Source organism: Podarcis erhardii, assembly GCF_964252035.2.
Source record: "Podarcis erhardii genome assembly, chromosome: 17".
Lineage (NCBI taxonomy): Eukaryota > Metazoa > Chordata > Lepidosauria > Squamata > Lacertidae > Podarcis > Podarcis erhardii.
In genome coordinates, this window is record NC_138515.1 from 28132046 (window position 1) to 28144863 (window position 12818).

General features: G+C 43.9%; 1 protein-coding gene across 1 annotated transcript in view; it reads right to left on the minus strand.

The window, feature by feature from the left end:
- Nucleotides 1-12818, minus strand: part of TNKS (tankyrase) — a 78690-nt gene that overhangs the window by 17482 nt on the left and 48390 nt on the right. Inside the window, exons 12-17 of the mRNA XM_081844819.1 lie at nt 11983-12154; nt 9943-10022; nt 9008-9153; nt 8257-8422; nt 1148-1367; nt 843-952 (exon numbers count right to left, since the gene is read on the minus strand). Of these exons, the coding sequence (XP_081700945.1) occupies nt 843-952; nt 1148-1367; nt 8257-8422; nt 9008-9153; nt 9943-10022; nt 11983-12154 (894 nt within the window). The remainder of the gene's footprint in view (nt 1-842; nt 953-1147; nt 1368-8256; nt 8423-9007; nt 9154-9942; nt 10023-11982; nt 12155-12818) is intronic.

The following is a 12818-nucleotide window of genomic DNA, read 5'->3' on the forward strand; positions in this document are numbered from 1 at the left end:
GAAAGCATTCTTAAATGATGGGTTATGCATTTATAAGTCTTGGATGGATGGACGTATTAAGTGCTGGAAGCTCCTTAACATACTTGCAGTATACTGAGGCTCCTGCAGTTCTTCAGTTACCTGGAGTTTCCCTAAAGTGGGCTTTTCTTAGTTGCAATCAATAAGCAAGCCTTTTTCCATTTCTACATAGGAAGATGGGAACAGAAGAAATTGAAAAAGGCTTGCTTATTGATTGCATATATGAAACAAAGGGGGCAGGATAAGGTGGAACCTAGGAACTTGTCCTCCCCTAATACTTTGATCTGGATTTCACCAGTCCACTGGTAAATACTGATGACTATTTATCAAGGGGTAACTTAGCATGGTAGTCATGTGATCACTAGAAAACAGTCATGTGCATTTTTCTGCCACGTCGTGCAAAGAATCATCATTCCCCTGCTGATCAGATTTTTGGCCAGGTGCAAAATTCTCACCCCCAGCTTATCAAATAGCTATATGCATGCAAGGAACAGTTTCGGTAAAAATGATCTATTCACCCTATTTTAATTAAAAGTCCTGGAAAGACGTTTCTGTTTCCCATCTGACAGGCTTTCCACTTAAAGGGAAAACTGCAGTAAACCGATATACTCTACACCTCTACCAGTTTTAGCAAGCTTTTATAGTATATTGCTGCTGCACCTTATTTGGGGGTATAGATTGTTTTCTTCATTATTTATTGCTGTTATTATTACTTGATGGGGTTTTTTCTTCTTCTTTGTTTTGCATTGTAAGGTGCCTTGATAATTCTACAGAAAGGGGGAATAAGAGTCTTGAAAATCTAAACATTAATGAATAATGCTTACCCCATAGGATGCTGCATTATGTAGTGGAATTAATCCTCCTTTATCTTGAGCGTTGACATCAGCACCGTGCTCCAGAAGATACTCAGCAACTTCCAAATTATTGTAACCGGCTTTATGAAGAAAAACAATGCATCAACAGAACATCCAGCGGTTAATAGAAAAATCGCTTGTATTTTTAATGGAGAACCTCTCACTTCCTGCTGCATTCATGTATGATTCTTTAAATAGCTGGGACTGTTTCCAAGACAATTTTTGGGTGAATAAATTATGTGGCTGTGATAAAGAAAGCCTGACAAATCACTTACCAGCAAGATGCAGCGGAGTTGAGTTTCGTCCCTGGGTATCTCGGCAATTGATGTTTTCTGGAGAACACAATTTCTGAACTCGTGCCAGGCAGCCCTTCTTGGCGGCATCTAACAAAGCTGCGTCACCTCGCAGCAGGTCCTGTATATCTGTGTCTCCCTCCTTCACGAGGTCTAGAGGTGTGTTGCCATCTCTGTTCTTTTTTGTTGGATCTGCTCCATGCTATAAACAACATTTCTACTGTTTACTAACAGAAATAAAATGCAGGGTGGCTACGATTCCAATTCCTTCACCCTCCCCACAGGACCCCAAAACAGAATAGTATATACTGTTTACAGTTTAATATTTCTAGATAAGTAAAACTAAGATGGGTCTACTCAAGAGTGCATCTCGTGGTGCCTCGCAAGACGAAATTAATCCGTTCCGTGAGGCTCTTCGTACAGCGGTTTTTTCGTCTTGCGAAGCAAGCCCATTGACAGCTTAGCGGATTAGCGCTATTAGCGGTTTAGCGGCTTTTAGCGGATCAGCTGATAAGTGGCTTAGCGGCTTAGGAAAAGGGGAAAAAAGGGGGGGAAACCCGCAGGAACTTGCAAGACATTTCGTCTTGCGAAGCAAGCCCATAGGGAAATTCGTTTTGCGAAGCGCCTCCAAAACGGAAAACCCTTTCGTCTAGCGGGTTTTCCGTCTTGCGAGGCGTTCGTCTTGCGGGGCACCACTGTACTATATTAAAGTAATGCAGTACTCAAAGAAAGAATATATAAATACCAGCAGGTGTGACTTAAAACAGACCCTAATGTATTTAATAGTATATGCCAGTAGAGAATATGTGGGCAAAAGTATTTTAACATATACCACACATTCAAGATAAAGAGATGCATTTTCCCTCACTACTCAATAAATTATTCTGTTATTCATTTCTTAAGCCTAAGATTAGCACTGTGTTTGAGTGTTACGTTATTCTGCCTTGAAGCTCATAAACTCTGTGAAAGCTCCAATCAATAATTATCCAACACACCGCTCTCTTTTTCAGAAGTACCATAGGAAAACCTTAAAATCCAAAACTCAATCCACTACTGTTCTTTTTATCTTCTCAATATTCCCTCTTACAAACACATATTATCCTTATAAACACCCAAATACCCTTTGTTGGAAGATCTAAGTATTCACTTCCTTGAGTTGTATTGCAGCACCAGCGAAGAGAATCTCCTTTAAACCTACTTAAACCGTGAGATTCTGGTGGCTTGAAATGTGTTCACTGTAACAGAACTAAATCTGCTTTCTCTTCTTTAATCCATTTACTTATTTTACATCTTTTAACCAGATTAAATAGCTCATTAGGATGAAAATAAATTGGCCCAGGCAGCAGCTCTAGTCACACTTCATTGCATGTGACTAGTCACCCCCAAATGAAGGTGGGCATCAAGAACCAAGCAAAATGTCCAGTTGGGAGAACATTGTCACCTGAGCAGTTGATGACAAGCCAAAGCTCTGGCAGCAACTTGATAATGCTCTTTCAAATCGATCTTTGGACAAGTCTAACAATAGCACTGGTCTATCATCTTTCCACAGGGACACGGGTGGCGCTGTGGGTTAAACCACAGAGCCTAGGACTTGCCGATCAGGTCGGTGGTTCGAATCCCCGTGACGGGGTGAGCTCCCGTTGCTCTGTCCCAGCTACTGCCAACCTAACAGTTTGAAAGCACATCAAAGTGCAAGTAGATAAATAGGCACCACTCCGGCAGGAAGGTAAATGGCCTTTCCGTGCACTGCTCTGGTTCGCCAGAAGCGGCTTAGTCCTGCTGGCCACATGACGCGGAAGCTGTACGCCGGCTCCCTCGGCCAATAAAGCGAGATGAGCGCCGCAACCCCAGAGTCGGTCACGACTAGACCTAATGGTCAGGGGTCCCTTTACCTTTTATCATCTTTCTGGTGATAAGATGCCCTGATGTCTTTCTATATTGCCTCTCAGGGAGATCTCCAAGCCAAGGACCTCCCCCCCAAATCCCTCTTCTCAGGGCAAGTCAGACTAGCTGGGAGGAAGGCAAGGCAAACAGAATAAAATCAGAAATAGAAAATGGTGGAAGGTACAAACATTGCCTGAGCCTGTCTCCAGGAGCAGGCAGGACTGAAAACTGGGAGGGGTGCTCTCTCTCTCTCTCTCTCTCTCTCTCTCTCTCTCTCTCTCTCTCGTGCAAGGTAAATTACATAGCCCTGCCTTCTGAAGTGAGTGGGAGGTGCAACCCAAACACGGATATCCCCCCACCATTTCAGGAAAATAGCATTATGCTATGAGTCCTTACAAGATGAATATCTTCACTAAATGGTTTGTTCCACATATAACTCAAAGAAAAGGAAGGAGGAAAGAGAAAAGAAGAAAAGGTTTTGTAATTATTTTGATTGCTGCTTCTTTAAAATTATCAATTCTCCTCAAATAGGCCCAGTAGTAAAAGCAGATTTTATAATTTTCATACTACCTTCCTGAAGACTTTCCTTTAAAAATACAAAAAAGAATGGCTTGTGGGTAGAGACTTTCCAGAACAGAAATGCTGATACCATGGAAACTGGGAGAAGCCCACGGAAGAATATTAATCAGTTAGCCACAAGTCTGACTACAGGTGTTGTGATTTTTCAAAGAGAAAATCCTGCCCTTGCCCTGAAATTGCTTCACAGCAGTGCAGAAGTAGATGTTGACAGCTGCAGGCACAACTTCACATTGTAAATAATTATCTTGATAATTTGATGGAGGAGGACCAGGAAGGGACACTCCCTCCCCCACTAAGCTGGTTCCTCCTGCAAAAATAGATTGCAAAATTCCTCCTGCAAAAATAGCCCCAAACAGATGTTCATTACAAGCACCTAAGTCTGCTCTTCCAAAAGCTGTAGGGGTAACAGAAAGATGTAGAACCCATTCACATGGTCAGCAATCCAGCAATACTATATAACTGGTGCAGGGTGAGTGACACCCCTTTCTTTGCTGAGAAAAAAACTAGAGAAGGGGTATTAGTGCCCTCCTTTAAGCTCCCCAGTATAATATGGATGATCACTATTGGAATCAAAATGGTGGTCTGGATTAAACAATTGTTCCAATTGTTCTCAAGGCAGAGAATCCAGCAAATAGAGAGTCTATGCTTTGAACATTTTAAAAATGCTTAGACAAGAGTCAAATGGCTTCCCACAAGAGACAAGTGGAAGAAACCATTTGAAGCAAAATGGTGGACTTGCACATGCTCACTTTAATACAGTGAAGCCAAAGTTGTGACAGTAAGTTTACCAAAAGGAAATTTTAACAGTCTGGAGGGAAGGCTCTGATGCAATGCATATCTTTCTGCAGACATAAAGAGCAATTTCCTTTTAAGTCCAGAGTCAAACCTATGAAACACCAGTTAGGGACTCAAATTGTTTTCACAATGGTGGCAATTTGAGTGATACATGACCTTTATCAGATAAAGGAGGGTGAGGGGGAAGAAAGGGAGAAAAATGCAACTAAGTTGTAGAAGGAACCACTTCTATTAAGAGCATAAACACAAATACTACATTTAGAAATTTAATACGCTGCCTCTCCGACCCCAACAGATTTACTTCGAAAATTTGTCCTAATTATTGCAGCTAACATTCAATGAATTAGAAACCAGAAATTATGAGTTCAGATTTTTCCATGGCATGCTGCACATACAAACTACTGATTTTATTTGCAAAGGTATGCCAGTTTGCAGAGATACTATACAGGCAGCCCCATGTGTGCGCGACTGTGTATACACGCATTGCGCTGAACCCAGAAGTGACCCGGAACCATCACTAAATGAGTGAAATGGTAGAGGACCAAGGTGAATCAGGGTGTTTGCAGACTTTTTCAATGGGTATGAATTATGTTTGATTTCATCAATGCGCACAGGGCCTTGGAACGTAACCCCCGCATAAATGGGGGGGGGGGCTGCCTGTAAATCTGAAAAAGAGTACCATGTCTAACCTATAAGTAAAAATACAATTGTATTCATTATGTAATTTTAATTTTAATTATCCTTTCTGATCTTATTTTCATAGAATCATGAAATCATAAAATCCTAGAGTTGGAAGGGACCACAAGGTCATCTAGTCCCCTGCTAGGCCTGAGTGATTTATCAGTGTATCACCCAGGAGCAGTATGAGGAACAGTCCATGATGTTGGTTTCACTCAGTGGTATATCGCTGGTGAAACCGCCACTGCTCCCGAGTCCCTCTGCTAGCAACATCCACTGGAGGGAGTCAAGAATTCCTTCCTCCAATGGGCACTGATAGCAGAGGGACTCAGGAGTGGCAGACCTCATATGATGGAGAGGGAGAAAGAAGCTGTATCGGTGAGGTGTTGTTACACCTTGTTCCTCCTTCTGAATCTTTAAACCAGTGTTTCCCAACCGGTGTTCCGCGGCACACTAGTGTGCCGCGAGACGTTGCCTGGTGTGCCGTGGGAGGGAGGCGGGCGAGTCGTTATAGCGTGTTTGTTTTCTGGAAGAAGGGCAGCAGGGAGCATGAGCCTGTCCCCCCCCCCCCGGAGGGGGTAGAGAGGGGTGTGTGCATGTGCGGGGTGGGGGGGGAGGTGCGTTGAGGCAAGGCAGGCTCCGCTTGCATGCTGCCTTCAGGAAAGGGCGAGCCTGGCGCCTCGGCTTCCTTGGCGTGGAAATCACGGCCGAGGTGTCGAGGCGGATGATCGCTCCGCTGGCTTCCCGGGGGTTGCTTGGCGCCGCAGCCTTCCAGCAGTTTCAGGGTTGTTTTTCCTCCAGAGCTTGGAAACATCCTCCCCTTTCCTCGGCTCTCTCTCTCCCCCCGCCGCCCCCCGCCTCTCCCCGCACCCCGCGCCGACAGCAACGGCCGGAGCCCGGCGCAATTAGCATGTTGCCAAGGAACCACTCTCCTTAGCAGACCTTCAGCCTCACCGCCCCCCCTCCCGGCCGCCTTCTCGCCCCAATCTCAATTCGCATCCGAGAACCAGGAAGGAGAAGGAGGAAACACACCCAGGATTGGCCTCCTGTGTTAGAAGCCTGGCAGCCGGTTCAGCTTCTCCGGCTTGGGCGCAGTAAAGATGGGGGAGGAGGCAAGCAAAGGCTTCGGTCGACACTCCTGAGCCGAGTCCGGGTCACAGTCTGGAGCAGGAGCCTCTGGCTTTGCAGAGACACTCGGTGCAAGTTGCGTGGAGGGAGCAGGTCAGTTTCACAACTCGGCAGAGGAAGCCAAGGACTGCCAGGGGGAAGGGGACCCTGTTCTTGAATCATGCTTTAGGGAGGCGGTGTGTGGATCTGGCGAGCAGAACCCCCAGGAAGTAGTGGCAGAGAGGGCTAGCCTGCTGCCTTGGGCAATGCATCCCATATGGCGTTATTTCTGCTTGAAATTTGCTCCTAATCCCTTTTCTCAGGGGCTATATGCCCCCCCCCCCCGCACCATACACACACCTAGTTGTGAACAGCAGGTCGCTTCAACCCAGAGACCTGAGTTCATTCCTGGGAATAAAGTTCTGTTTTAAATCAATGGGATGCCTGCCGGCTATCTTCCCTGACCTCGTGCCCTCCAGACGTTTTGAGACTACTACAACACTCGCCAGCTGCCGCCAGCCCAAAAGTTGTTCTCCAAAATATCTGGAGAACACCGGGTTGGAAAGGCTGGATGAGAGTGTCTAGAGTTGGGATGCTAGATAGAGTCCAGGAAGCAGTAGGAAGAAAGTTTTCAGGAATGGGGAGAAAGAAGACCTGTAACTTAGCACAGCATGTATGCATTATGCGTTTGAGTGCTTCATAGCCTTCTGCGCAGAGCAGCTTACAGAAAGAATAAAAGTCATATAACAACGAAAACAGAAAGAACTATGAAAAATAACAACAATGCATTAAAAAAAAAAAAACAGCAGAGGAAGATGCCGGTGCCACACAAAACTGGCAGCTCTAAAGGCCTTTTAACCTGGCCCCAAACAGATATCAAATTTGGTGCCAGCCAAGACCTGCGCATCTCTCCAACTGTGGGGGACCCAGGTCAGAGCTTCTGAGGATTGTCTTAATACGTGGGCAGTTTTGTGCCTTGTATGCCAATAAAGTATTTTATAATTTTTCATATTTCTGTTTACTTACTATTTCATAATAAAGTAATTATAAAATACTTTCTTTGTGTTTATTTGATTCCTATTAAAGAGAGTTACTTTATATATAGTCAATATAGGCACAGAGTTAATTTTTTTAACATTTTCTAATGGTGGTGTGCCTTGAGATTTTTTTCATGAAACAAGTGTGCCTTTGCCCAAAAAAGGTTGGGAAACACTGCTTTAAACAGCTCTACTGAAGAGTGTGGAGCTGCCCTTGCCTCAGTCGAGCAGTTAAAGGGGCCCTCAGTCCTGCGCTGGCTCCCGGAAGTCGACGGTGGGGTGGGGGCTCTGTGAAACTGCTTGGCTGAGAGGAACACGGTGGCTACTCCCCGCAGCAAGCAGTTAAAGGAGCTCTGGTGCTCTGCCCAGTCACGGGCAAGCGGGGAGAGCACTGGGGCTGTCTCAGCTGGGGTGGGGAATGTTCCCTCCTCCCAGCTTAGCTGCACAAACAAGCTACATTGCCCCAGCCCACGAGCCTGGATGAAACTGCCTCAGCTTTCAAGGTGAGAGCTGGGGCAGTTTCACCGGTGTCTCGCGGGCAGAGGCCAATGCATCTTGTTTTTTCAAGGTTGAGGTATATCGTCAAACCACAATGTTTGGCTGGCGACACACCACGACGTTGCAAAGCTGGTATCACCCAGCCCTACCCCTTGCAATGCAGGAATCTGTTGCCCAACATGTGGGCAACCCTCAGATTAAGAGGCTCATGTTCTACCAACTGAACTATTGTCTAGCTCAGAAACGTTGCATGCGGTACCACGTGCCACAGGTTTCATTAGATGAAGGCTCTTTAGTACAAGAAAATTCAATAGTTGGAAAATTTCAAAATCCAGTTGGATTTTGAAATTTGATTAGAACAGACAAAATGTCACAACTGGTAAGCACGTTCTCTAGTACTCATCGTCAGGCTAGATGTTGAAGCTGATCCCCATTTCTTAAAAAATAAAGCCCTGCTGTTACTCAGCTCTTTCTCACGTCTCCAAAAGTCTAAAGAAATTGTAAGTTGCATACTTTTAAAAGGAGCTTGCAGATTTCATATTTCCCCTTTGCTGCTGCTTCATGTAGCGGTGTGAACTTCCACAGATCTGCGACGTTGACAGATGCCCCGTGTCTCACCAATAACTCTGCCACTTCGTAGTGTCCATATGAACAGGCATTGTGGAGGGGCACTAAGCCACTAATCAAAGAAAGAAACATGTCAGCTTTTAACATGTCAGCTTTTAACATGTCAGGATCTAGAAGTAAAAATTGTAGTTATCCTTCAAGATAAATCAGTATTCCAAATGATGACATCAACTGTCTCTGACAAGTGATGGACCTCCAAACCTTAAAAATTATATACATTTAGTAAAAAGGTAAAGGTAAAATAGGTAAATGGCCCCTGGTCGGTTAAGTCCAGTCAACGGCGACTATGTGGTACGCCGCTCATCTCGCTTTTCAGGTTGAGGGAGCCGGCATTTGTCCACAGACAGGTATCATCAGAACATTGATGAAACGCAACCCCTTTTCCTCATGAGATCCAGAAGCAGAAATCTTCTTCCAAAAAACCCAGCATCTGGCAGTAGTGGATGGGGCCAACAGGTTGAAATTTAATCAAGAGTTTGCCTTTGTTGGCTGCAAAACTGGAGCATATAAATAGAACCCCTGGACTGTGGCCATACAGCTGAAGAATAAGGTACTGAAAAGCACAGAAGCAAAAGGACTTGGAAAGCAAGAAGCTATTCTATTCAGACACAAAACCGTAAATTGAATCCCAGGTTACCCTTTATCCTTTGCATGCACATCCGCTCCGTGATGAAGCAAGTACTCCACGACTGACACTCGGTTATAACCTGCAGCGAAGTGCAATGGGGTTGAATGACGCCCCTCCAAATCCCTGCAGTTCACATTCTGAGGACTGCAAAGTTGCTGTGAAATGAAAATTGAAAGAGAAAAACATCCATAAAGAAACTCGTGAAAGAGACCTTTTCAAGCAGTTACCACCTTCTCAAAGTGTAAAAATGAGAGGAGGTTTCATTGCTGCTGCTAATCTTTTCCTTTTCTTTTTTTCCCTCAGTGGCTACTGCCATGTCCTGCCTTACAGATGCAAATTCTTGAATTGCTTATTTAAATTTTAAACCATGAAGTGACTCTCTTGCAATAAAGAACACCAATTCAAAATATTTTTGAGTAAGACAGGATTTTTAAGTCTACTCACAATAAGCCATGGGTTTATCGTGACATCCAAGCTGGTCTGTGAGTCATAACTGTCTTACTGTGCTCTATTTGCAATTGTTATCGATTTAATCCCACTGATTCTAAAGCAGTCAAACGCACCTGCCCACCAGCAAGCTGCATTATAATGCACCCAAAAGGGAATCATCACACACAAAAGGTAGGGCTAATTTTGATGGTGCCAAATACTTCCTACTATCTTTTTAGGCAGATCACACAAGCAATGACAGTAATACAGTAGTACCTCGGTTTACGAACTTAATCCGTTCTGGAAGTCCATTCTTAAGCCTTCCCTAATGAGGCCTCCTGCCGCCCCTTCCACCATTGAGATTCCGTTCTTAGACCAAGGTAAAGTTCGCAAACCAGGACACTACTTCCGGTTTTGCAGAGTTCATAAACCGAATCGTTCGTAAACAGGACTGTTCTTAAACCAAGGTACCACTGTATACAGGAACACACTGGATGTTATTTGCTCCAACCTACCTTCACAGTTTCCAAGTCTCCGGCTTTAGAGGCTTCCAACAGTCTGTAATCCACATCAGATGTATGTACAGGAGTGCTCTCTACACAAGAGACAAAAAAATTATAAACAGGTTGAATTTATAGAAACAACTTTTAAGCACAAATATGAACTACAAACCAGGACGTTCCAGTTCAGTTGGTAGAGCACGAGACTCTTGATCTCAATGGGTTCAAACCCCCACATTGGGCATTGCAGGGGGTTGCACTAAATGACCCCCCGAGGTACATTTCAACTTTACATTTCTATACATCCCACCTTCCCTATGAGTTCAATGGATCAACTAAGTAATTACATGTCAGCTGCATATGAGGAACATACTGGGGCATACCATGGGGCTGGAGCAACTCTCCATTTAGGAAATGTTATAACATTTGAGGATTTCTAGCTTAGGGGGGAAAGTGAGCAATGACTGACTGATGGATTGTTGAGTTCATGCACTCTCCATGCCTCATTTATGCTTCCCAGCTACTGGCAGAGCACAGTTGTGCTCAAGTCTTGCCTGAGGGCTTCTTGTAGGCATCTAGTTGGCCACTGTGAAAACAGGATGCTCAACCAGATGGGCCCAGGGTCTGATCCAGCCTAGCTGATCTTATGGAGCTGTAAGAATTAGCAACAGTAAAGCACTTTGTAACGTCTAGATGTGTTCACTGTTTTTGATATTGAATTTCAAATTGTTGCAACCCATCATTGCATCTGCTGGTGAAGTTCGGGTAACTAATACTAATTATTTCATGGAAGTGACAAAGGGAGATGTTTGTTTGTTTGTTTTGTATACCACCTTTCATCCGTAGATCTCAGAATAGTTCACATAATAAATATACTACATAGAAAAACACAAAAGACATAAAAACAAGAACAAAAACAAAAGAAAACCCAAGAAATCCAATGGTGTCTGTCTTCTGGCAGGCTGGACACTACTGGCACTTATAGATTCCCCTTCCACAAATTTCAGGGGGATGATTGTGGACATTGCACAAAATAATGTGCTGGCTGGAATTTTAAATATATGGATATAAAAGGCTAATTGGCTTTTGGTGTGGTAAACTGGATATTTCTTATAACATACTTATTTTCTTAAAGGGATATGTTTCTCTGAAAAGCATAATAAAGCATTCAAGTGGAGCTGCAGCTTTTATTATTAGAAGCTATGATTTTAAAGCATTTATGTCCTGATCTGAACAGGTGGACAGGGTCAGTGGCGTAGCATGGTGGGTGCAGGGGGCCCCGGCCACACCGGGCGCAACATCTGGGGGCGCGCGCTCGCACTCACAGCTCTCTGCCCCTACCTGGCTCACTCACTCTAGGGGGCGCAAATTACTTGCCTTTCCCCGCTTGCTGACAACCCACGCTACGCCACTGGACAGGGTTGCTGCATTTACCATTCCTCTCTTTGATCCCCCAGCCAGAACTATGCATATGAAGATTCTTTGTTGTTATAAAAGCTAAAACCCCAAGATTGGCCATTCATATTTCCAGCTGTTAAATAATCCCAGTTCCATATGATCTGTGGTCTTAGAATCACTTTGGCTTTGGAACATCAAAAGCAGTTCTCAAAAATTTACCTAATGAGTTAACTAACTGGGAAGTTTCCCATTTGCCTAGCCCAAGGACAAGTAGGTACACGATGCATGTAAAAGATTCAAAACAAGCTCAGTAAAGGAAATCATAAAACAGAGTCTGGGAGGCAGGAGGAGGAGGGGGAGAGGGAGTGGGTGACTAAAGTATCAAGAGAATTGACATAATTAAACACTGGAAAGAGTTCCCAGGTCTGAAATTAGCTCATGTAGAGCTTGTCATCCTGTTTACAGTGACTTTTTAACAGTCATTGTAAATAGAGTCACATTGTTTCAGTGTGTCATTTTGTTTATCCTTTTCAGTCGCTGCCTTGAGCCTCATTTACAAAGCAATTTTATTTTAATTAAAATAAGAACCAATCAGCCTTTCCTGCAAATTACAAATGCACATCATTGGTTATCATTATCGTCTGAAAGAACACCCACCATTCAGTATCTGCTGCACTGCTTCGTTGCCCATCTGCGCTGCTGTAAAACCTTGTAAGGAGATGATGGAGGGGTCCGAACCATAATTCAGCAGGAGGCGACATGTCTGCAGGTGACCTGCCATAGCAGCCCTATGCAAAGCTGTTTGTCCAAGTGTGTCTAGTGCATTCATCTGAGGGGGGAAATATATATATATGTGCTTAACCCAAACAGAGCTTATAAATGCTTTACAATCTACCTTACCTCACAATCTGTGGATGGAAGGGAAAAAGTTAACCAAGACTACAAGACACTAATTTCATTACCCCTCCTGCTGTGTTTAAACAGTAACACAGCAGGACAATAAAGGATCAATTAAGTCCTTCCACGTTACTTTGAAGGCACATTTATTTCATATGAAGTAGGTGATTAACGGAAATTGTTACCAAGGTAAAAAAAATTAATGGGGCTACCATAAATTTAAATGTACAATAAGCACATTTATTTAACTGTAAAATAAATGCATGCTTTTCAATTCTGGTGACAAATTAAATAATATCCAGTTACTGTAACGAATGGAAACATAAATGCTGGATTTATATGTGAAAATGTGTTTTGAGAGAGAAAGGGGGCAGCTAGCATTTAAATAGGGTTTTGCTCTGACAGACTAGTCTCCATTTTTGTGCCTAGAGGAAGGACTCTCCCCTGTAGTCAAAATAATCAATCTGAGAGTACAAGAACCTGTCTGGCAGAGAAAAGGGGGGGGGACTGAAGAGCAGATCAAAGCATAGTACATACAGTAAGGTAAAGGTAAAGGGACCCCTGACCATTAGGTCCAGTTGTGACTGACTCTGGGG